General features: G+C 43.2%; 1 protein-coding gene across 1 annotated transcript in view; it reads right to left on the bottom strand.

Annotated features, from left to right (window-relative positions):
* LOC126353786 (uncharacterized) overlaps nt 1-25,534 on the bottom strand; it is a 461,839-nt gene extending 436,305 nt beyond the window's left edge. The window contains exon 1 of the mRNA XM_050002875.1: nt 21,228-25,534. Coding sequence (XP_049858832.1) covers nt 21,228-23,774 — 2,547 coding nt within the window. The 5' untranslated portion in view covers nt 23,775-25,534. The remainder of the gene's footprint in view (nt 1-21,227) is intronic.
* Between the last annotated feature and the right edge of the window lie 557 nt (nt 25,535-26,091).

The raw sequence follows: 26,091 nt of genomic DNA, 5'->3' as shown, positions 1-26,091 counted from the left end.
TCACTGTATTATGTTTAATTACGTGATTCCTGATATTTACAATATTGTGGTATTAATTGACATATAGGCTGACTGCTATACCGGCTACTCTGGTGGTTTCTTGTGGTAATTATTTTGTACAGTCAAATGACTATAACGAACAGAGATTAGAGGACCTGCAGCAAAGTTACGTTATGTGGGATGCATGTAAATCAGGCGAAACTCAATTCAGCTTGTTTGGATACTTTTCAGTACTGTCACTTTTGCTTACATCTCCCGACTTAATGCAATGCAGTGGAAACATTTCTGTTATTATGTTTATAAGCAAATATTCTCCAACCGATAATGTGGAACTGTATCGAAAGCTTACCTTACGGAACACAGCACGAAAACTACCCTGGATCCAGGCGACTAGCGTGTGTTTTGGTGTTCTCTTAAAGATAAGTTATTTTAGATTATAGAAACATATACTTTAATACTGATTACGTGGTAAATAGATGTATTAGTGTGTCTTTTAAGCGTACCATTTAAAGTTTCATTTTTCTTTACGTAATATAGCAGAAAACGCGAAAAGATTGTGAAGCTGTATTTTCTGTTTACGTTTTGCCGCAGCAAGTCTATAGAATTTCGTTTAGTTGTTCTTTGCTCTCTCCAGCAGTTTAACTATAGCGTACCTCTTCATTATTTAACTCACATTTCCGGAAAGTAGCGTAAAGTTTAAGTTGTTGTTTCAGAAATTCTGCGCTGGTGTTTTTGTTTACACACGGTTGCGTATAGGCCAAATTTGTGGAATATTTACGTGTTTATCTGTAATTTAACTGACTTATAGGCTGTTATGGCAAAGAAGTTTCAAAATAGAATAATAAAGATGATAAAGAATGAGCTGCGTTTTACTTTTTTAAACCTATACAAAAGGAGATGGATCAATCTCATATCTTTAGTACAGTGAGTCGCTTCTTAACATTACATGATTATGGACGGATGTAACTTGATGTTGTGTGAATATCTGCCCAGTAATTCGAACAGTGCAATATGAACAGCACTTTTGCAACGAAGAAAAATAAACTCTTAACTAGATAAGTAAGTCTTACTCCCTCATTGAATTATTCGCGTAATTTTAAACTTCGCGGAATTGTCAGTTTGACTATCGGTTTGGTGATATTTCCCCTACGCCATTAGTTTTCCGATCTTTGTGCTAAAGCTCCCTGATCTGTTTGTAACCGATCATGATTAAGCTTGCTGAAATTTAACAGCAAGGTATATTTTATTATAAACACACCAACATTATTGCATCACCTGGTGTGTTACTATTGTGACTGTTTATGTACCGATCGGAAGATCATCTCGGACGTTGTTTGTAAACATACACTTAGTTAACACAAGCGCTACCTACGGGTAGGATGCCGCACTCTAAAGGACTGCAGCATTTCAATTGGACGTAAAGCATCAGTAGGCACGCATCAGAGATGTCTGTGGAACAAGAAAGTGAACATCCTGCATACCACGCAGAACAATCGCAACTAAAGATGCTGTCTGCATCATCAAGTTAAGCGCATTAATCTCGCCAACCAGTGAAGCTGCTCGAGGGTATACCAAAATGAAAGAACTTATCTTGATGTCAAAAAACATCACAGTTTCCTGTGTAATGTCGTACTGTTTCGGCATAACAGAGTGCGCTAACAGCCCCATCAGGTTCTCAAATTCCTAATCCATCGAGATATTGCCTCGTGTTTAGCCTCTCCAAAGAGGCACAAGGGTGCAACGGCGCAGATGAAGAGCTGGAAAAGATACATAGAATGCTAGTAAGTCTCAGATTTCTTTTCCTTGTGGTATAATCATATCTGTCACCTTTAACGGTAATTCCATCTTCTTCAGTGGAAGAAATATATAATGACTGGCAATTGTATTTCCCCTGAACCCTCATAATTTTTTACAACAGTCAGATCATTATCATATCATCAGGTTTTTGGGATTCGTTTGTGAAAGAGGATGTAGCAGACACACAAGAAAACGGAGGCGATGATTTCCATTTGGGTAATTAATGAAATCGCTCATGGAATCTTTACTCCCTCAAGAATGAATTTTCACTGGTTAGCAGAACCCGACAACGCCACCACTTTTAATGACGACAGTCTTGACACTTAACTCTGACTTCCGGCTGGTATCGGCTCTTCGCCTGACAATACCCGGTGATTAAGCTGTTTAGTTTTTGATGGATCCCTTCTTACGGCATTTAAGTTTATCTGTGATTGCGGAATTACCTCATTAGGTGTCACTGACATGCGCTACTTGATTTACACAGAAGCTAGGAAAGTGTCTTAGCAACTTCAGGAATAAATAGTTTCGAATTTCTAGTGAGGTGTCAGTCACTCAATCTTGTTGGCAGGTGCTAGAACCGTTCACTATGTACATTTCCTTTTAACTGTATTTTGTTGAAGATATTCACATTACGTCATTGATTTTAAGGTTTTAACAGTCACATCTTCAGGCATCCATATAGTTATTAGATGAGAATCTTTATCCCCAAAATCTGAAATGTAATGTGAATATCTTGAATGAAATACGGTTGAGTGGAAATTCTTTAGAGTATATGGTTAACAGAATATAAGTAAAAGCCTCATCAGATCGATCTGAAAAGATCACGTCTGCAAAAATAGCGACAATGTTTCCAGGCTTATATATCTGAAGAGGAATTAATTCTTCTGCAACTTCCAGGTTGACACAAAAGGTGAGAAGGACCGCTACTAACATTTTCGCTGCTGAAAATGATGGTATCGATTACCTTTCATTTCTACTCCAAGCAGCTGTATTTTTTTATTTACAATTTCACTGCATCTGATACACAGGCCACAAGGCTCTCTGTTCAGGGCATTATGCTGGAAATCGATGTGCAGAACAAATGAAATGAAATGATCGTATGACATTATTGGCCACAGGAAACTGCCTGGAGTAGTTCGGCCGCCATTTCGGTGACTTGCGCGTCAATGAAAATGAGATCAAATCTACATCCACATCTGCATGACTACTCTGCAATTCACATTTAAGTGCTTCACAGAGGGTTCATCGAACCACAATCATACTATCTCTCTACTATTCCACTCCCGAACAGCGAGCGGGAAAAACGAACACCTAAACCTTTCTGTTCGAGCTCTGATTTCTCTTATTTTATTTTTATGATCATTCCTACCTATGTAGGTTGGGCTCAACAAAATATTTTCGCATTCGGAAGAGAAAGTTGGTGACTGAAATTTCGTAAAAAGGTCTCGCTGCGACGAAAAACGTCTATGCTGTAATGACTTCCATCCTAACTCGTGTATCATATCTGCCACACTCTCTCCCCTATAACGTGATAATACAAAACGAGCTGCCCTTTTTTGCACCCTTTCGATGTCCTCCGTCAATCCCACCTGGTAAGGATCCCACACCGCGCAGCAATATTCTAACAGAGGACCAACGAGTGTAGTGTAAGCTGTCTCTTTAGTGGACTTGTTGCATCTTCTAAGTGTCCTGCCAATGAAACGCAACCTCTGGCTCGCCTTCCCGACAATATTATCTATGTGGTCCTTCCAACTGAAGTTGTTCGTAATTTTAACACCAAGGTACTTAGTTGAATTGACAGCCTTGAGAATTGTATTATTTATCGAGTAATCGAATTCCAACGGATTTCTTTTGGAACTCATGTGGATCATCTCACACTTTTCGTTATTTTGCGTCAACTGCCACCTGACACACCATACAGGAATCTTTTCTAAATCGCTTTGTAACTGATACTGGTCTTCGGATGACCTTACTAGACGGTAAATTACAGCATCATCTGCGAACAATCTAAGAGAACTGCTCAGATTGTCACCCAGGTCATTTATATAGATCAGGAACAGCAGAGGTCCCAGGACGCTTCCCTGGGGAACACCTGATATCACTTCAGATTTACTCGATGATTTGCCGTCTATTACTATGTTGAGGACAGCACTAATACCCAGTCCCTGAGCGAAGAAATTTTCCAACCATTTTGCGAATTTACCCTGCGAACGGGGATCTAAAGGCTAAACTGTGCATAACAGTCCGCAAATACATAATCTGAACTTGATGGAGCCCTGGAATAATCAAATCACTGTAAAATGTGAACTTCCACAGCAGGAAGCCTGCAATGCTTTGCAATTGCTAAATAAGTATGTACATTGGATGAATGCCCTAATCTCCTTCACCCCTATCGCTCTATCCCTCCTATCCTCAGCCCTCCCTTTGTCCATCTCCTCGCCCTCCCCCCTTCCCCCCTCTCTGTCCATCACGGCGTCGAACTAAGATGTCGAGAGGTACACAACAACCACAACGGAAATTGCATTCAACGACGGTGCATTGAGCATTTTCCATGGTCTGCTGGTCCTTTGTCTGCTCTGGTTACTACTTTGGACTCCTCTGAAGGCCTCACTTCTAGTCCAGTCTTGAACAATTTGACCATCTGACTGTGTTCACGTAAAGGTTGTAGTTGCGCAACAATCTTTCGTCAAACCACACGACTGTTGGCACATCATCAGAATCTGACGAAAGCAGCAATCAACAACATTCACAGGTGGAAACAATGCTCTTGCATGATGATAAATTTGTCTTTGAACCTGTAAAATTGAGGACAAATATTTGATTTAGGAGCCTTGTTGAAACTTTTTGAAACGTTGATGTTTGTTTGTGTGATGCGTTTTTGTATATGATGTGTGATGCAATTGAGAAAGAATTTATCTTAAAAAATTGGGTTAAAATATCGTTCTTCGATAATATTCGCCCCAAATGACACAATTTGGAAGGAACTGTTGTTATTTTGTATATTCCTGAAGAAATGCTTTGATCGAGATTCTAGGTCAGAAAGTAATGACGCCAGTGCCTCTCATGGCGTATCAGTTTGGTAGTTTTGATCTTCCGCTCGCACAACATAATCCTGGCGGATCCTGTCGAAACCTCAAAGCACTGCAATGTTGACAAACACTGTTCGTTGTTCCGATGTCGACCATTGCATCCGCGGCGTAATCGACTATTGGATCGTATCTGGACGCCAAACGTTCAGTTCGAATTGTCTTGTTGCGCGTAAGCTCCAACACAGCGAATCGAAATCGACAGCATCCGTTGTGTCGGATTCATAATGGCCCGCACTTGAGAAATTGTTATACTATTTGCTGCACTGTTCTTCAGTGTTACTGACTCGGCGACGTCATATTATTTTGTTATGAAAATATTTGATAGCAGATCTGTTAAACCGACCGCTACATTTCTTTTCAACTAGATTTTTATACAAAAACACTTAAAAATTTTTTTTCATACAAATATTGTCCTGACAATTATGAACACACACACACACACACACACACACACACACACACACACACACACACACACACGCACACGGACACGGACAGAAAAAAATCGTGGTTATTATAAGTTGTTCGAAAGAATTTCTTGGAGCAATTCCATGATTCGTCTCCATCTCCAACGGAAGAATGGGGAGGGGTGAGAAGTTTGGATCTTCTATGATTGTCCGAGTCAAATTCTGGCTCGTTACTGAAGCAGTCGCTTCGCAATTAAAGTAAAAAGAAAGAAATGCATATGTTTCGATACTGAAACAATGAGGTAATACGAAATATTTATTTCCGTCGTGATAATAATTAATTATGTCTTCGTTGCAAACAGTAAATACCGAATCAATAAAAAATAAGGCTATGCCAAACACACTGTTGAAGTTTCTACTTCCTATTATTAGTTTTAACCAAATATTGGAGCATGATTACATATGGGGCAGACTAACATTACGTGGTTGATAGAAAAGTAAACTGTAAAACTATTTATTCATGAATCCCATTGTTGCAATTTATGCCCTGCGGCGATTATCAAGTGTAGTGCCCGAAACAGCAAAAGCAGCCCTTATTTACACAACTGCACTTACATAATGCCATGCATACAGCTATTATATTATAGATTACCACGTTAGTGTTAAGACTTTGAACAATAGTCTTTCGAACATTAAGTGATGACTTTAACGCACTACAGTGTAAGGATGCAGACAGCGTGACATATGGAAGTTTGGCTCGGTCCACAGAGCGTGCACGAATTCCCGAAGTGGAAAAAAACGAGGAATACTGGTTCAAGTCCCGGTTCGGCACAAATTTTTATATGTCTGTGTTGGGCAAACCTAATACAGCTGATTTCCAGGTATTTGCAGTCAGCGAAGTCATTTGTATATTCCATCATAATGCCCACATATTACGTATAAAATATCGGACATGTATACAGGATGAGGCAGTTAACAATAAGACAGGCCTCCAAAAATATATCTAGTATGAATAAATACATCGACGTGCGGCTTTCACTAAGTTATAGTGCATAATATGGCAAATTTCCTGAATTTCGCAAATAACTTTTATTGTGTATAGTCGCCGAATTATGACACAGACTTTGCTTCTTTTTCCGATGGAATTGTTTACTTTTTTCTGTAGCATTTGATAGAAGCTTCTAAGAGAATTTCAACGATATAACATGTATGCGGCTTGATCACAGAGTACCAAGATAAGACTGCCGCAAACCACTGTCCCTCCCTCTGGAGGTTCCACGAACACCAAATGTTAGGAAATACCTAACATAGGTATGGATCTTATGTTTACACATGAATCCCGTCAGTCTGTGTTCTGCTATTGTAGCAAGACAATTGAGACATACACAATGTATAACACAGTCGAGAAAGTGAATATGGTTTATGGGGAATGTCGTCAAATTATTAGAGGGCAGACAAGCTTACACGCTTAAGACTGTCCAGATGGTTCCTAGCACTCACGACCTGCCTTTGGAAATACAAAAAATGTTCTAGAAACTGGAAGTGTGGAGAATAAAATACGCGAAGGGAAAAGAAGAGCGGCTGATGTAAAAAGTGAAAGTGACATTTTGGCAGCAGTAACACACAATGCAAATGGTACTAAGAGGCGTCTATTAAGTACGAGAGGGATCCGCCACACGAGTGTCCTGAAAACACTAAAGTCTATCACATTTCATCCTCCTCATATTTCACTGCATCTACAGCTTCATTTTCAAAAGGGACTACAGTTCTCCGAATGTTAACTACGAAAGGTGAAAAGTGATTCGGCAAATAAAAGCAAAATTTTCTTTAAGAAAGAAGAATCGTTTACAAATCTTGAGCAAGTCAATCTTCGCAATATGCTCCGATCGTCAGATGAATATCCACGATGACTCAAAGAAGTGGATAAAAACAATGCTCTTGGTCGAGCAACATCTGGTACGTGTTTCTCAAGACCCACATCATTGGTCCCTGTTTTATTGATGGGAATCTAAAACACACTCAAGTATCTCGATTTTCTAACTACGATGCTGCCACAGGTATTGGAAGAGATCCCACTGGACAGTATGGTACCAATATGACGGATGGTCCTCCCATTCCGCACATGTAATGACAGTTCCTCTTAAGATAACATTTGGAGCGCATTGGAATGGTCGTTCAGGAAACGTGAACTGGTCTGTACACTCACCAATTTCAAACTTCTGTACTTTTATGTGTGGTAAAAATTAAAACAAGAGGTCTGTTAGGAAACACCCAACAGCTCTCGACAGCGTGAAAAGCCTTATAACATGGGCTTGTGCTGCCGTTAACTCCAGTTGAAATAGTCTCCAGAATCACTTTATAATGTGTAACAGTGATGATGGACAACGTTTTGAGCCATGATGATAAACACACCAGATGTACCTGAGTTACATGCTTGGTTACATTTGCTATAATCAGACTGTCATCCATTCAACCATTTGGAGGAAGAAATCTTGGCTTGAGAGTCGGTCTCACTTGAGGACTGTGAGTTTTATTGAGTGTCCATTTCCAGTTATATATAGCAATTTTGGATTTGATAAAAAGGTATTGTTGTCCCGAGTACCTTGGTTATCATTTTAGTTTTAAAGTGATTCTTCTATGATTGGTCTGACACGTTGTGAATTGTATGTGTGCTCATTTGTTTCTGTACTGAGCTCTCCCCAGCCATTTTGAGAACGTCTCGCAACTTTTGGCGAATGTGCCTTAATCATTAAATTTATTATTCGCAATTTTGGCATTCTATTGTGATACTGCTGAGTGGCACGGCTCGTTAGTATCTGTACAGGATATACCTTTTTGTATGATCTTAGATTACATTAGATGAAGTTTTCGTTCCATAGACCTCTGAAAGGAGATGATTCTCATGGGTGTGGAACATGTCAGAAAGTATAACATAAAAAACGTAAAACATTTGATATAATACTCACTGCACTGCTCATTTGGCAGAAGATTGCCAAAATAAGTGAATATATTACAGTAAACTGGAACTGCTAATATTTGCAGAATTAATACACTGTCAGAATGAAACACAGTTATCCACTTTTAATAAATTTGCCATACATAAAATGCTTGATCTTGAATGTTGTAACCAAGTGCTGTCAGAACTGATACTACTTGTTAAGATATTCATCTACAGAGTAGAAGGAGTTGCCCATCAGAAAGTCTTTCAAACTCTGTTTAAACTCTGCTTTATCTAAAATCATGTTTTTAATGCTTGCTGGAAATGTATTGAAAATGTGTGTTCCTGAATATTGGACATCTTCATTGGCTAAGGTAAGTGATTTTAGATCTTTATGTAGACTGTTGTTATTCCTAATATTGAAACCATGTATTGAGCTATTGGTTGGAAATGGAGGTGTATTACTTGCAACAAATTTCATTAAGGAATAAATATTGTGAGACTCAGTGGTTAGAATACAAAGTTCCTTCAGTAGGTTTATACATTATGTTCTTGAATTTACACCACAAATGATTCTTATTACACGCTTTTGTAAGCTAAAAACTTTTGCTCTGATAGATGAGTTACCCCTGAATGTGATCCTGTATGACATAATAGAATGAAAATAAGGAAAGTATGGTAGGTTCTATTGTATTTATATCTCCTACATCTGACATCATTCTCACTACAAATACAGACTTGTTTAGGTGCATCAGCAATTTTGTGGTATGCCCTTACCAACTGAATTTGTTATCGAGTTGTAATCCCAGAAATTTAACTATGTGAAGGAAATCTCTTACAGGTTCTAAACTGCATAGAGTGGGTCTTTTCAGAGTTTAATGACAGTGACTTAGCTTTAAACCATTCATTAATGTCAGTAAAAATTTGATTAGCAACCATTTATAATTCTGTACTTGACATACTACTTATTGCAATGTTTGTATCACCTGCAAACAAAGCAGACTTAGCATCTGGCAATGTAACAGATATGATGCCATTAATGTACACAAGAAAAAGTAGCGGACTGTAGATGGAACCTTCAGAAACCCCACAAGTAATTAATTCCCAGTCAGATGAAGGCTGACTGCTTACTCTCAGGTATTTTGCAGATACACCCTTCGTTTCGTTTTAGTTAGATAAGACTCACATTTTTTGTAGCACTGCTGGTGATACCATAATACCCTAAGTTACTTAAGAGAATGCTGTGATTCACACAGTCAAAGGCTTTTGACATGTCACAGAAAAGTCCAGTAGCCTCTAATTTACTATCTAAAGAATTAGGCGCATTCTCATTGTAAATGTAAATAGCTTTCTTTAAATCAGAACCATTAAGAAATCCAAATTGTGACTTGGACAATGTATTATTTACCGTCAGATGCTTGAGGAGACACTTGAAGACAATCTTTTCAAATATTTTTGAGAAAGTCGGCAAAAGTGAAATTGGTCGATAGTTTGATGGTATCTCTTTATCCCCATTCTTGTAAAGAGGCTTAACTTCAGCATATGTTAGCCAGTCAGGAAATGTTCTGCTGATAGGGGATTGATTACACAACTAATTTCAGATAGAACTCAACTCGCATGAGCACTCTTTGATTAACATGGTTGTTATGTTAACATACCCACTGGAATACTTAGATTTTATGGATTTTATGATGGATGCTACTTCTTTGGGAGACGTGAGTGTCATTTCCATTTTAATGAAGTTACTTTTAAAGACTGGTCTCAGATACTCTATCGCACTGTTCTCTGAACCTAATAATACCAAGCCGTCAGTAACGGAAATGAAGTACTTGTTTACAAGGTTTGCAACACTACATACACTTGTTACCAAAGTCTAATTTATTTTTAGAACTATCTGTTCCTCTTTATTTTTGGCCCCATGTGTCTCTATCCTCACAACATTCCATACAGTTTTTGTTTTGTTGCCTTAAGTAATTCTCTTTTTCTTATAATAAAGCTACTTTGATTTCTGGATTACTTGCTCCAGTATTTTGCAGTATTCTTTGTAATGCATTACAATGCTACCTTCAGAGCTCTTCCTAAATAACAGATACAGTGTCTTTTTTATCCCACATGATAACTTTATTCCTTGTGTAATCCATGTTTTATTTTTATACTACTGTTTGATTTGAGTTATTTTCAGGGGAAAACAGTTTTCAAAAGAAGTAACTTTATTAATGAATGCTTTGCATTTTTTATCTGAGTGAGAAGTACTTAAACATTTATCCAGTTCACGTCTTTAAACAATCTCCTTAACTTTTCAGTTTTTGACTAATTTATATTCTCCTGTACTCAGATTTAACAGATTTTTTAAAAATCCTGATAAGGTTCAACATTTAACACAAGGTGCTGCATGTCATGATCTGATAGCCCATTTACTATTGCTTTTGTGATGTGACTTTTTTCCCTAGATTTGTTTACAAAAATATTATCAACAGTGCAGTCTCAGAACATTCAAATACCCTAGTTAGAAAGTTCACAGCAGGAATTAAATTAAATGACGTGGTACTGATTGCAATAATTGTTCACTGACAGCTTTTCAATAAATAGACATTAAAATCACCAGCAACCACTATTTACTTTTTTTTCTGTGAGATGGGACAACAGAGAGGTCAAAGTTTCCTGAAGGTGCTCTGTATATACTTGCTATTATGAAAGGCTTATTATTAAATACTGCCTTTGTTGCACAAGCTTCTAAGTATTGTTCTGAGCAAAATTTATTATCAATATTCTTGAAATCATAACAGTTTCTGAAAATTGTGGCAACTCTTCCTTTCTACATATTTTCTCTACAGAAGAAAGCAGCTAACTTTAATCCTGCGACATTTAACATATCTGTACCAGGTGTCACATGATGTTCAGAGAGACAGATTATATCAATGGCTTGGTCAACTCTAATTCTTCAACAGAAATAAGCAACTCATAAAGCTTACCCCTCAGTCCTCGGATATTCTGATGGAATAATGATAACCGATTTTGTGGACTGGCCGAATTACAATTAGATGAACTTGCTTTTTCTGTCAATTTTTGAGTATGTCTAGTTTCTGTCGAGGGCTGTATGCATGAAATGTGCACATTAAAATTGCTTTCTGTCCGCCTCAACCACTATTACCACCGTGTATTCCTTGGTAAATTCTTTGCAAAGTGAATCCACATCCTCTATCATCTGACTCAGACTTGCACTAGGTTTAAAAAAACTTGTGACCTTGTAACCTGACCCTAGTTCGTCCTGCAACAAGTGGTCAACATCTCTACCATGTGAACTGCCTAATAACAAAACTTTCTTCTCCTTCGCATCTTTTTCTGACTTTTTAATTTTCAAACACTTTTTGAAAGCTTGTTATGTCCTGTCTGCTCCTACATATACTCGTGGCTCATCAATTTGCTGTCATTACAGATGAAACCTGTTTTCCACATTGACAACAACACTGTCCGAGAAAGTCCTATTCTTATTTCTTCTATATCCTGTTGTCACTTCCCACCTCTCTTTTCCCTTCTCCCCACCTAACGTTTCCAGGTCTTGTTTTGCTATATGTAGTTCTGCCTGAAGGGCTGCAATCATTGTCACATTCACAGTGAGCCTCGCTTTTACCTAGGTTCAGTACTTCGAGAGATTTCACTTATTAAAAACATTTTATTGGCCGTGGGCTGGGAACTTGATTGAGTTCGAAAAATGTTATAGCCTGTTCGACGGTAACGACATATTTGGATTAACATTAGAGACATATTTTGGTGGACCTTCTTATATTGAATTATTCTAACAACCTGATTGTGCCTAGGCCTCGAATTTAGTTGTTCAAGATTTTTATTGTCACTGTTATCTTTCGAAGTAAAGCTCTTGGTCGTTAAGAGCTATGTTGTCTTGATTCGTTTTTGCATTTTATTTTAGGCACTGCGATATTCGTACTTGTACTATTGTTCTCAGGCTTTAAAATTTGAAAACTGTACTAAATTGTTTTTGAGTTAATTTCTTACTGAAGGGTCATTGACTCTTCCACTTTAATCGTTATCCTTTGCTGTTAAGAAATTGTTTTTTTAAGAGATAGTAAGTTGTTATTTTTCGAAATACGATTTAATTTATCCAGCACACCTTACCATTCCACAACCAGCTCACTACGGCTTCATTATATAAAACAAATGAAGATAAAGTCTCATCTGAAAAAATATACGTTGGTGAACACATTATACGATTGTTAGAATCTTTTTAGATCATTTGACAAAATAGTTAAAATATAACCAGTAATGATAGCGATGCTGATGCTGCTGTAAATAGTTATAATGCTGGTAGAGCATGAAAATGACGATATTTATTATGGTGATGAAATGATCAGTATGAAGTAGAGTTATACAGAACCGCAGAATTCAACTACATTTACAGAAAGGGAGAGTGATGACGGAGTAAAACGAAATGATGGCGTGATGTGGAGTGTGGTTGTGTAGCTCTGCAAGATAGGGCGAACCTGGGGACGGATTTCATCTCTGGATGGGAGATGGGTGAGATTACGGCGGGAGAGGATGGATCAAGCTTTGAGATGTGTGGAAGGTGGAATATGGATGTAGTGGCGCAGCAGTTGCCTGGACTGGTGAAAAATGGGTAGTATGTTAGATGCTGAGATAGGGTTTCCCATTAATCTGTTATGTATAAAAGCATTCCAAGAACATAAAAATCAGTAGGAAATGGATGAGCTGGTATAGTACGAGGGCTGAGGAAGTCAGGTGATGCGGACAGTGAGGCAGAGTGCGTTTTTATCTGGGGTTTGAAGGGGTTTGTAGAATTTAGGAGAGACAAAGATTCAAGCAATGTTGGCGTGAATTTTGCCGTGTCAGGGTGATGAAGGATGTAGACGCCCTTTTAGTAGTTTTAGTCTATATCACGTCCATGCGTTGAGCCTTTATTTTAAAGAATGCATCGAAGTTAAGCGAGAACGAGATTAAATACGACTATTCGAAGTGAAGAGGTGGGCTCTAAAATATATAGCTTAAGGATCCATTCTTCTCAGTCAGCCTACAAAATAAGCTATTTTTACCATTTTTTGGAAAAAGTAATGAAGGAAACTGCGTGAAACCTTTTGCATATTATTTATTGATTCTTGGAGAAAATGTTCTGGTTTTTTAAAGTGTTTCAATCACAATTAAAGCCATCACCCGTGGAGTTAAAGTCACACCGTCCGAAGTGAGATGTGTCTATGACGGAACTCGTGCACTCTGCAAATCTTATCTGGATCTATAGGACATGCCTGAAGTGTACTTCACCTCCGTTTCAGAAAGATAACTTTATTAGTGTGCTCGCAATCCATTCCGTCAGTATTTATGGTATACTAATAAAGTTATAATTCTAAAATCTTTTGGCTGAATTACTCCGCGGGCATGCCCGTAAGGAGTAATAGGCAACTTTTTTATTTTAATGGGCAACTTTTTTATTTTGACTTATTCAACAGTTACAGCAAAAAAGTAACCAAAATCATACGACAAAACTGCATCTTTGTCTTAAAAGCGCGCAATTTTATTATTTTTTCAAATTTCAAAAAACAGTGGTAATATTCCGTATGCAAGATCCTATATATCAAGATAATTGTTTGATTTTTGATTTCACATGAGATTTGCAGACTGCAGGACTTCCGCCATGGGCACTGCTTATTTTGGACAGATCAACTTTAACTTCTCGGATGGGAGGCATGATAATGTCTGAATTTCTTGTAAAAAATCTGAAAATGTTGTCTAAAAATCAATAAATAGTGTGCAAAAATATTTATGTTGATTGCTTAATTATTTTAAAAAACAAAGTCGTAAAAGTCGCTTTTATTTGTAGGGTGACTGACGAAAATGACCCTTGAGGGTTATGAGCACGTATTCATCTTTGACACTGTGAGACAAATATCTTTTTTTTTTTTTGCAATGTGTTTGATTTCCATATTTTAGGAGGAGGTAGTACGGACCATAATAAGAAAAAAAATTGTTTTTAGAAACCATTCAACAACCAAAGTCGCATAAATTATTTTAATTTATTTAAGACAACCGGTTTAGGCAGACTGTGCTGTCAGTTTTGCGGCTTAAAAATCTTTTGTTGTAAAACAAGTTCGGTTGACGCTGGCCTCACGCACAAGATGTCAAGTGGATAAAAATAGCACATTATAAAAGGTTTGTGCTGTTTTATCCTCTTAAAATCTTGTGCGTTAGCTCAGCGTCAACTGAACATGTTTCACAATAAAAGATTTTAAGACCTGAAGACGATAGCATAGTGTGCTGAAACCGTTTGTCTTAAGTAGTATATATATATATATATATATAATAAAGAAAAGATGTTATGTGCACATGTGTCCGTAAGCGCTTAATTTCCATCTTAGAGCTCATTTTAGTTTCGTCAGTATGTACTGTACTTCCTCTTTTCACCGCCAGTTTGTCCAATTGAAGGAAGGTAATGTTGACTTCGGTGCTTGTGTTGACATACTACTCATTGCTCTACAGTACTAGCATCAAGCACATCAGTACGTAGCATCAACAGGTTGGTGTTCATCACGAACGTGGTTTTGCAGTCAGTGCAATGTTTACAAATGCGGAGTTGGCAGATGCCCGTTTGATGTATGTATTAGCACTAGGCATTAGCCGTGGCGCGGTACGCTTGTATCGAGACAGATTTCCAGAACGAAGGTGTCCCGACAGGAAGACGTTCGAAGCAATTGATCGGCGTCTTAGGGAGCACGGAACTTTCCAGCCTATGAATCGCGACTGGGGAAGACCTAGAACGACGAGGACACCTGCAATGGACGAGGCAATTCTTCATACAGTTGACGATAACCCTAATGTCAGCGTGAGAGAAGTTGCTGTTGTACAAGGTAACGTTGACCATGCCACTGTATGGAGAGTGCTACTGGAGAACCAGTTGTTTCCGTACCATGTTCAGCGTATGCAGGCACTATCAGCAGCTGATTGGCCTCCACGGGTACACTTCTGCGAATGGTTCATCCAACAATGTGTGAATCCTCATTTCAGTGCAAATGTTCTCTTTACGGATGAGTCTTCATTCCAATGTGAACAAATTGTAAATTTTCACATTCAACGTGTGTGGGCTGACGAGAATCCGCACGCAGTTGTCGAATCACGTCATCAACACAGATTTTCTGTGAACGTTTGGGCAGGCACTGTTGGTGATGTCTTGATTGGGCCCCATGTTCTTCCACCTACGCTCAATGAAGTACGTTATCATGATTTCATACGGGATACTCTACCTGTGCTGCTAGAACATGTGCCTTCACAAGTACGACACAACATGTGGTTCATGCAGGATGGAGCTCCTGCACATTTCAGTCGAAGTGTTCGTACGATTCTCAACAACAGATTCGGTGACCGATGGATTGGTAGAGGCGGACCAATTCCATGGCCTCCACGCTCTCCTGACCTCAACCGTCTTGACTTTCATTTATGGGGGCATTTGGAAGCTCTTGTCTACGCAACCCCGGTACCAAATGTAGAGACTCTTCGTGCTCGTATTGTGGACGGCTGTGATACAATACGCCATTCTCCAGGGCTGCATCAGCGCATCAGGGATTCCATGCGACGGAGGGTGGATGCATGTATCCTCGCTAGCGGAGGACATTATGAACATTTCCTGCAACAAAGTGTTTGAAGTCACGCTGGTACGTTCTGTTGCTGTGTGTTTCCATTCCATGATTAATGTGATTTGAAGAGAAGTAATAAAATGAGCTCTAACATGGAAAGTAAACGTTTCCGCACACATGTCCACATAACATATTTTCTTTCTTTGTGTGTGAGGAATGTTTCCTGAAAGTCTGGCCGTACCTTTCTGTAGCACCCTGTATATATAATGTGATCTTGGCTGTTGACTGATTTTTAACTATTAAATAGACCATCCTCCAGTTCACTCGAATTGAGAAAATCCAATCAAAAATTTCCTAATAAATATTGGTTCTAAAGTACATACATTAAAGGCTCTTAGGTATTATTCAGTAGAAGAAGTGTATTTTACAGTAGCGAAGAGCCCGTGTTTACTGGATATTTTTGCTTCGAATGCTCGATCGTGTCACACCCTGAATATTGACCGTCCCCCTTAGGACAGACTGTGTAGCTACCGTATGAATGGGATGGGACTATTTAAGTCTAACTCTCTATGTACACTCCGTTTCTACAGTTTATAGTTGTCCATCTCTTAATGGCTGCACAGCCGGAATTACCTGGATTCGATCAGGAAGCTGACTGAGAGTTTGGCATGGAAAGGGGGACGTTGTCGCTTCGCAATTATGCGTACGCGCAACACGGCTCCAGTAGCAGCAGCTGTGCGTTTCCAAACTGAAGCCTTCAGACATTCCCCGTTAACGTGCAGTGTACAAGGTGGGTTGGGTTGTTTTGGGGGACGAGACTAAACAGCGAGGTCATCGGTCTCATCGGATTAGGGAAAGACAGGGAAGGAAGTCGGCCGTGCCCTTTCAAAGGAGCCATCCCGGCATTTGCCTACAGTTATTTAGGGAAATTACGGAAAACCTAAATCAGGAAGGCTGGACGCGGGATTGAACCGTCGTCGTCCCGAATGCGAGTCCAGTTTTGTACCGGGTGTAACGATAACTGTTTACAACGTACCACAGAATTATAGGGAAGTCGAGACGAACCATTTCAGTTAGGGTCTATCGAGCTTCAAATTGGCCTTCGGCTCAAATGGTTCAAATGGCTCTGAGCACTATGGGACTCAACTGCTGAGGTCGTAAGTCCCCTACAACTTAGAACTACTTAAACCTAACTAACCTAAGGACAACACACACATCCATGCCCGAGGCAGGATTCGAACCTACGATCGTAGCGGTCGCGCGGTTCCAGACTGTAGCGCCAGAACCGCTCGGCCACCAGCGGCCGGCTGGCCTTCGGATGCCACCTAAGTTACAGCTCATGCTCGCCGAGCTAGCTTTTTAATATCTTTTTTTATGCTACCGACTTTCATTAGCGTTAGTTAGTTAACCTTTCTTTTGGGGGTAAGGGAAGGAAAAGATTTCTGAACACGTTATGCAAAAACTAATTACGTTTACATTTCAATCTACAATCAAGGTCATCTCGTAGTGAAGAGGCAAGAAAAGCGTAAAAATTTAATTGTAGATTGCGCTGTTAAAGTTCACAAAATTTTGAGGTAAAATTTACACGAACGTCAGTTTTACAGTTTGTGAGTCCACGTGTAAGTCGGTGGCGTAAGAGGGAGAGAGGATATTAAAAACATCACGCTGCCATAATGCGCTATAGCTTTGTTGGCCTTTTTAGGACAATTTTATGTTGTTTCCCGGCTTATTAGACCACAAGTGTCCTATATCCCCGACCTGCAGAGTTTACTTTGCAGGATCTTAATAATATTAATCGGTACGCACTCGACAGCATGCATACCTAATATGTTACACAATGCACAGCATAAAAACGGGTTTTTGCGGAGCTCATGCCTCGGGTTCTGTTGGTGATAAAAAGGTAGGTTCAAGTATCTTGTATAGCCTTTGGGCTAGGAATCGTTTTTATATCCAACATAAGAATCGTCTTAGTATCACTGTCCTACACTACAGGGTCATAGTATGTATATTACCACTTCTTCCTACTTAGACGAATGGAGCAGATCTGGTGGTTCTTTCTACATTTAATGTGATGTACTGTGAGCTTGGTGCGACTTATATAGCGATTCTTCGGTAAGCGTCACAAAAGGCTTTTTACTATGTTTTCGCCGTCACCAGCCGACCAAAACCCAGCCGAGGATTCCTAGACGGCTATGCGCAGCAAATGGCTGAAATTTTTACGATATATTCCTAAAATCCCAATCTGGAATAACTGAAAGCTTATTTGATACCTTTATCGTTGCCAAGATACAGAGGTTCAAAATCACCCTGCCTGCACGAGTAAAATCTGATATGAGGCGCAATCTAAGTAGTAAATAACTGCATCTCGTTGCTCAAATTTTAACGGCATATTCTCTAGGCATTTATCTAGAAAAGCCATCTCCCGTTTTCAAAATCATTATCCGTTATCGAGAAACACCCCAAAAACTTGTTTTTGGACAGCAAAACCCAGCCGCGGATTCCGAGACGGCTATGAGCAGCAATTTTTGCTATGTATTCCTAAGTTCCCGATCTTGAACAGCCTTGACAATTTTCTTTAGATCTTTATCCTTTCCCGATATACAGAAGTTCGAAATTCCTCTACTTGTAGGACCGAGCGAGGTGGCGCAGTGGTTAGCACACTGGACTCGCATTCGGGAGGACGACGGTTCAATCCCGTCTCCAGCCATCGTGATTTAGGTTTTCCGTAATTTCCCTAAATCGCTTCAGGCAAATGCCGGGATGGTTCCTTTGAAAGGGAACGGCCGATTTCCTTCCCCATCCTTCCCTCACCCGAGCTTGCGCCCCGTCTCTAATGACCTCGTTGTCGACGGGACGTTAAACACTAATCTCCTCCTCCTCCTCCTCGGAGTTTAGAGTCCTCCCTCGGGCATGGGTGTGTGTGTTGTCCGTAGCGTAAGTTAGTTTAAGTTAGATTAAGTAGTGCGTAAGCTTAGGGACCGATGACCTTAGCAGTTTGGTCCCACAAGACATTACCACAAATTTCCAAAACACAATTAAACGGTCTAATCTTACTGGCCAATACATTTCTTCCCATACGAGTTACATGCCCTGCTGCAGCAGGGAAATGCGGAAAAATGCTCCTGTCGTAGCACAAAAAATTGTAATATGTTCCTGTTTATTTAGAATACTCTGACTGAGAACTAGGGCACCATCTGCTTCATTCTACGGTCCTGAGCACCTTCAAAAATTTTGGTATGTGAACATATTCGCACTTTTTTATGTCGAGGGAGAAGAAGTCAGTGGCAGTGGCAAAGAGACAGTAATAAATAATGGAAGACAGTAGACAGTGATTGTTTTGTTGAAAGAACGAAGGTGACGATGGTAGTGCGAGACAGAAAGTGGAACATCCAGAGGAACACGATTGAGAGAACTATGGTAGGAAAAGAGAAGGAGACAGTACCTGGGTGGAGGACAGGATATATGGCAATGTCCACGAGGAAGAGAGAGTAGTGATAATAGACAGTAGTCGTAGGAAGGAAGGAATGAGATACTAGTAGTAAGATAGAGCAATAGGGAGATAGTGACACTGAAAGGAGACAGTAGGAGTACGACAGAAGGAAGAGGATGGTTACTGTGACAGAGGAGACAATGACAGAGACACAAAGAGACAATGAGTTGGGCTGAATGAGTGAGTAGGAAAGGGCAACTGGGAGTGGATGGGTATGAGTGACTTGAAGCGATGGATTAGTGGATTTGAGTGAGTTACAATTAGTAGAGCTGTGGAAGTTTGAGGTGAGTTGCATGTTAAATAAAAGCGCAAGTATGTTCCCATGCCAAAACTTGTGGGAAAGCTTTTAAACGTACTAAGAAAGGTAGAATGAGGCAGGTGGTACCCCATTTTCAGACAGAGTCTCTTGAACAGACAGGAACATATTCACATTTTTTTGTGTTTTGAGCAATTTGGAATCAGCTTCACACATTTCTAGACGGAAATAAACCACACACACACACACACACACACACACAAAACATACAAATGAACTGTCTTGCACACTCCAGTTACCGTCCGGAGGTGAGTGGTAACCGCCAACTGAGGCAGCAGAGCGATATGACAACTGAACACAAGCCAATAGATGAAACAGAACGCGTCGTCTGATTGGTGATACTTGTCCTGTAAACAACTAGTTGTCACGACTGGCGTAGTCGTAAGCAGATCCACAACGACCTAGGAACGATTTTTTATATTTATTGCAGTTACGGGCTACAATATTTTTCACCAGGTGATTATATTCGGTCATCACTGACCATCTTCAAGAACTGAGGGCAAACAATTTTTGTGTCAGATCGGGCAAATATAGGTAAACATAGTAAAGTCAGAAGACACCAGTCCAATAAAGCTACGTAGTTTTATATAACAAAAGTAAAAATCACACATGCAAAGTATTCGAACAGGGATGCTGATTCTAAATGGTGGTCCGAAACAGTATGAAAAGATTGCAATGGTGTTGCAGCGTAGGATGTGATGAGAAATAAATGTTAAGACAAAAACTCGATACATTGTGCCGTTTCCGAATTAATTAGCATTAAAGTTTCCAGAATGACATTTTCATTCTGCAGCGGAGTGTGCGCTGATATGAAACTTCCTGGCAGATTAAAACTGTGTGCCGGACCGAGACTCGAACTCGGGACCTTTACCTTTCGCGGGCAAGTGCTCTACCAACTGAGCTACCCCAGCACGACTCACGCCCCGTCCTCATAGCTTTTGGAAGGTAGGAGACGAGGTACTGGCAGAAGTAAAGCTCTGAGGAGGGGGCGTGAGTCGTGCTTGGGTAGCTCAGTTGATAGAGCAGTTGCCCGCGAAAGGCAAAGGTCCCGAGTTCGAGTCTCGGTCCGGCACACAGTTTTAATCTGCCAGGAAGTTTCAGCACTGAAGTTAGCCAATCAGGGCGTTGCGTGCGCAAATTCAAGCAGGCCACCAGAGACGGTGACGCCAAACGTGTTCTTCTTCGTTTGGTTTCCTAAAACCGAACAAGAGGGCGATACAAAAATTGGACACGGGACAGTAGTAAGGAATGAACCCGAGCCAAAGGCTGAGCAGTCTCGTGCGCTATCATATACACAGTGAGAACAACTGACACTAACCGTACCCAGCAGTCCGCTCGAATTCACGCGCGCTGACTTCTTTGATTGACTCGGAAACAGCGTCATGTTCCCCCTTTTTTTTCTTAACAGTTATTTCCAGCATACCCTACCCTGTAACATGCTTGCAAGCTTTTCAGACTGTTTCTGACCACCCTGTATACAACTTTTAGCAAACGCAAAATGCTGCTACGATGTTGTATAAAGTCGACATGCGTGTACGACACGGACGTGTGGGGCAGCCCGGAAGAGGCGCTAGCGTCGGCGGTGGGCGGCTTACCTGCGGCGTCCAGGTGCAGGTGGCCTGCGCCGAGGCGCGGCTCTGGCTCTTGGAGCGTGCGCGCCATATCTTCTTGGCGACGAGGCGGCTGCCGTGGTGCACCACGGACGACGACGACTTGGACTTCTGCATGGCGACGGGCCCCGCGGCGCCGCCGCTGCCCCCGACGCCGACGCCGCCGGCGACCGCGGACGCTGCGGGAGCAGAAGAGGAAGACTGCTGTAGGCCGTGCAGCAGGTGCTGCAGGAAGCTGTGGCCGGAGGCGAGCAGCCCCTGCGGCCGGCCGGGGCTGGGCGGCGACAGCAGCCCGCTGCCGCTGCAGCTGCCCGCGTCGAAGCTGCTGCGAGAGCTGGGCGCGCGGCTGCCGTCCGACGGCGCGCCAGAGCCCGCCGCCGCCGCCGCCGCCGCCTCCGCCGCCGCCGCCTCGCTCGCGGACACGTCCTCCACGTGCAGTTCGCGCATCGCCTCCACCCACGAGTGCTCCGTCTGCGCCCCTTTGCCCAGCCCGTCGTCGTCGCCGGGTCTGCCTATCTCGCCCTTAGGCCGAATGTTGCGCAGGTTGCGGTCGTAATTCACTCGCTTGAACCGGTCTTGCTTGTCCGCGTCGACACTCTTCTTGCGAGCCATGCGGAGGTACCTCTTGATCGTGTCGCTGACGGACGGAGAGACGTCGTCGTGGTCGACGCTGCTCCTGCGTCTCGGCTGCGGCACGTATGTCTCCGCCGTCTCGGCTTCCTTAGCTGACGACTCCGGTTCCTTCTCGTCCTTTGCGGCAGCCTCTTTCTTGCGAATGTGTTCCTCGATAGCCGCTATCGTGGACGCCGGAATGGGAGGAGTCTGCGTGCTGGCGCTGGCGTAGCGCTCCTCCTCGTCTTCTTGCACTTCTATCAGTGGCGGCGGCGAGAACGGCGAGGCGTCCCTCGACCTCTGTTTCTGCTGTCGCCCGGACCTCTTCCACCCGCTCAAGTCCTGCTTGTCGTACGTTTCCTCTCCTGCGGCCCCGTGCCTGTCCTCTCGCCGCCTCAGGCGATACTGCCCTTCTGCACTTCCCGACCCGGGTTCCTTCCAGAACCCGGAGGAGTCTGGGCTGCTGCTTCCGCCACCTTTGCGTCTCCCGAACTCTCTGCTCTTCTGGAGGTCGAAGTACAGTTTAGCTAGCAACTTCCGGTCAGTCAATAGATCGGATATAACTTTCTGACGACTCGTAGATTTGCTGTAGTGGCGCCGCAAAGTGTCTAGCAGCATCTGGTGCTGAGACGTAGGGGGAGTGTAGTGTGATTCTGACCTGGGGGAGAATTTTGGAGAAAAATCTGATCCCTGTCTTCCACCGTACGTTTCCGGAGTTCTTCCACCGACGACGTCCGGCGTGCTCCTGCTCCGCAGAGTGGGAAAGAAACTTCTGCTCGAGGCTCCGTCTCTACTCCGGTCCGGACTCTTCTGCTTCAGCCTCGCCCTAAAATCTTGGCTACTGCCTCCTTGCTGGTTCTGGTCCTCAACTTTCCTGAGGTTCACTCGAAACTGGTGGTCTGCAGCTTCCCCTTTGCTCTGGTCGGTTTTCTTCAGCTGGTAGTACAGCTGGTCAGTGCTCCTCGAAGGTGGCAGCTGCCCACTGCCCAGGGCGAGTTTCCTGTTACCCGTTTCCAACTGGGTGTGCTCCTTGACTGTCTGCAACGGAACAAATCCCCGCGAGTCGGTCTCCGTGTCGTCATCTGGAGAAGCCTGCACAACACGCAGATGTTCGAGAAGTTTATCGAAATCTATTTCTTCACTGTGTGTGTCGGCAGGGTCCGGGCACGTTTCTCCCTGTTGTTGTTCGAGAACCTCTTTGAGGAGCTCCAAGAATTCCTTGCGCTCAGCTTCTTCCGATGTGGGGGACAATTGCTGCCTCTGTGGGCGGAAGGCGAAGCCGGTGGCGCCCGGCAGAGGGAGGGAATCGGGTCTGCGAGGAGGGACTCTAGGAGCAGTATCTCCGTCAGCGGTGTCCGGTCCCAGCAGAAATTCTCTCCGCAGCCTCTGCAGATCGAACCTGCCCCCCGGTTCGGGCTTGAGGAGGAGTGCCCCAGTTCCCGACGGCGCTACTCCCTCTTCGGCCTCGTCCGCAGAGCTGGCCATCCTCTCACGACAACTGCCTCCTTTCTTCCGCCTGTGGTGTTGCTTCCTCCTGAACCCTAGAGCTCCGGGGTAGGACGCCTTCCTCCAGAGGAGGAAGCGCGGCTCCCGGCGACACACCTCCTGGAAGTGTGCCTCGACTTTGGGCAGGTCCTCGGGCCTGTTGCGCACGCCCTCCGGGATGAGGCGGCGGCCGGCATCCGCCATGTAGCGCCACGTCTTGCGCGTCATGAGCCATCGCTCGCGCTTGTGCTGGCGCTTAGCGGGACCAGCCACCGCTGCCACCACGCTGGGACCTTCGTCTCGCTCTCTGTGTTTGCCCATTACACGACTCGAGGACGGACCTTCAGCGGGCGAAGCGACATTCTCGTCGTCAGCAGCTGGTGCCGACGTCCGGCGTGCCTTCTTGAGGCGCTGTTTCTGCTTCCTTTCAGACATGGTGGGGTCAGGGTCAGGGTCGAGGGAGGGCACTGGGTGAAGAACACCAGGAATGGGTTACGCGAAGTACACTTTGCTCTTCGCATCGAGGTGTAACTATTATATATTGCAGCACTCCGTTCACCCTGCACTGATTTAGGAAATTCGATTACGTGATGGAACAATGCAATGTGCTTCTCACACTACAATTTATTTTTTAGCAACGCACTAGAAACTGAACAATTAAATAGGCAGTTTCTGCCTTGTAAAAATGTCCCAGCCTCCACGCTAAACTGGTCACACGCTTCGGCAATCCTGCTCGGATATATTTACACTATTTTGTGTCTGTAGTATCGTAATTTCTTTTGAAAACGGGACAGTACATTCACCGTCCATTTAGCATTCGGATTTTGGACGTCACTGAGCTACAGCTCTTCTGTCTCTGTCGACCACAGGGAATGACTTGGTTGTAATACACCAGTACATTAGTGCGGGAATGCAAAAGCAATGTCAGGCGCTGAAGAATTCACGACAGCAGGCAGTTACGTTTCGGCCTTCATTGCACAGGGATGAGGGGCATACTAACACAATAACTAGGAAGAACAACTTGCACTGCGGGAGACAACGTCAGAAAGCTATTGTGATAGTAAGAAAAAGCCGACCAGAACAGTAAGTTGTAGCGAAGCTGTGCAGGGGAAATAGCAGCACTCCAGAGCAGGTAGACCAGCTCTATCAGAGCAATGTAATAAGAACCACAACTGCAGCTCTTCCGTCTTCGGCGAGCTGACACGATGGTTTGATTACTACAGAGAATACTGTGGCAAGGATCTATTGCTTATGCCATTTCTGGACAATGCATCAGATAGGTACATATGTTCCTGTTCTAAGAAAATAACTACAGGTACAGTTCTTCAAACTACGCTCACTAGAAGTAAGTGGTTTATCTTAAACAACTGTATAGGAGAAGCGGGAGGTAGCGTCAGAAAATAAACCGCAGCCAATTGATATATAATTCTTAGAGCAATTCTGTTCGTGATACTGGGTTGTCTGTTAGTTATAAAATTAATTTCGTTTTTTTATCCAAACAAATGTCTCTGGCTAGGATACCACCATGCATTGAGTACAATAGACAACCTTTCTTCTCGACTGGGACGATGTCTTTATTATCGCACTGCGGCACTTTTCTGGGAAGGAGAGAAGTCGGCGATGTTGCTGGAGAAAGTTTCTTCTCCAACAATGTAATAGTTCTCTGGAATATGCCGACCACAGATGATGGCCAGATTATCGCACACCAACACTGTAAAAGTCCAGAAGTAGTGACAGCGTCTCAGAATACACAGTAGTAGGTAGGCACCAGATTCTCGCGGCAATGTAATTTGATTTTTCACTCGCAAACACTCTTATGTCTGAGAACAATTCAGGGATTAGGTTACCGCTTTCAGACGGTCTGTTAATCCTAAAACGGGCATCAGCTGTGACGCGGGGGACTGGGTAGGGTGACTATTTCTCCGGGCTGAGACCGTGTCACTGCAACGAGCGAGGAACACTTGCCGGCGGCGGCGGACGGCGTCGCGACGCGTCAGTGTCCACGGCCGACTGGCGGCGGCGGCGGCGGCGGCGGCGAGAGGCGACCTGGGCGTCGGTGCCGGCGTCGGCGTCGGCGTCGGCGGAGAACGGGGTGGCGGCGGCAGCGGCGGCTCGCGGGCGGCAGCGGCGGCGGCGGCGCATCGCACGCAGCACGCACTCACACACGCGCACGCATCCACGCGGACACAACTGAGCGCCCTGCGGCAGCCGCCTCGGCAGGCGCGGCGCGGCGCGGCGCGGCTATCGCTGCTGTTTGCACACTATTTTCTAAGGCGGCAAAAATATCCCGTGTTATTTGGCAACGGCCCCACACTTAGCGGCGGACCGAGAGCGGCCGAGAGGTGGCGAAGGTGTGTGTGTGTGTGTGTGTGTGAGCTGTAGTAGTAGTGGGTGGGGGTGGCGTCTCGGCGTCAGGGGGAGGGAGGGGGAGGATGACAAAGGGTAGTGGGAGGGGGAACAACAGACGGCGGCGACTCGGAGTGGGGCCGGCGCGCTCCCACGCCCGCTATCGGCCTGCGCGCGCTTGTAATTGCAACTGCAGCTGCAGCCTAGGCGGCTGCCCCTCCGTATGGCTGTATTCGATCCATATTTGTCGAAACCCAACATTTGTGCTGAAGAAACAATACAGCGTACCTGACATTTCCTGATTTCGGTCAGTTGGCATTCTCGATTCACCACACCTGATTATTTTTCTGTATACTTAAGCCACAGTTTTCCAATATTTTTTAACGGGGTAGACCAGGGCGACGCT

The sequence above is a fragment of the Schistocerca gregaria genome, chromosome 3, assembly GCF_023897955.1.
Source record: "Schistocerca gregaria isolate iqSchGreg1 chromosome 3, iqSchGreg1.2, whole genome shotgun sequence".
Lineage (NCBI taxonomy): Eukaryota > Metazoa > Arthropoda > Insecta > Orthoptera > Acrididae > Schistocerca > Schistocerca gregaria.
Note: the sequence above shows the minus strand (reverse complement) of the source record. Positions and strands in the feature narration are given on the sequence as shown.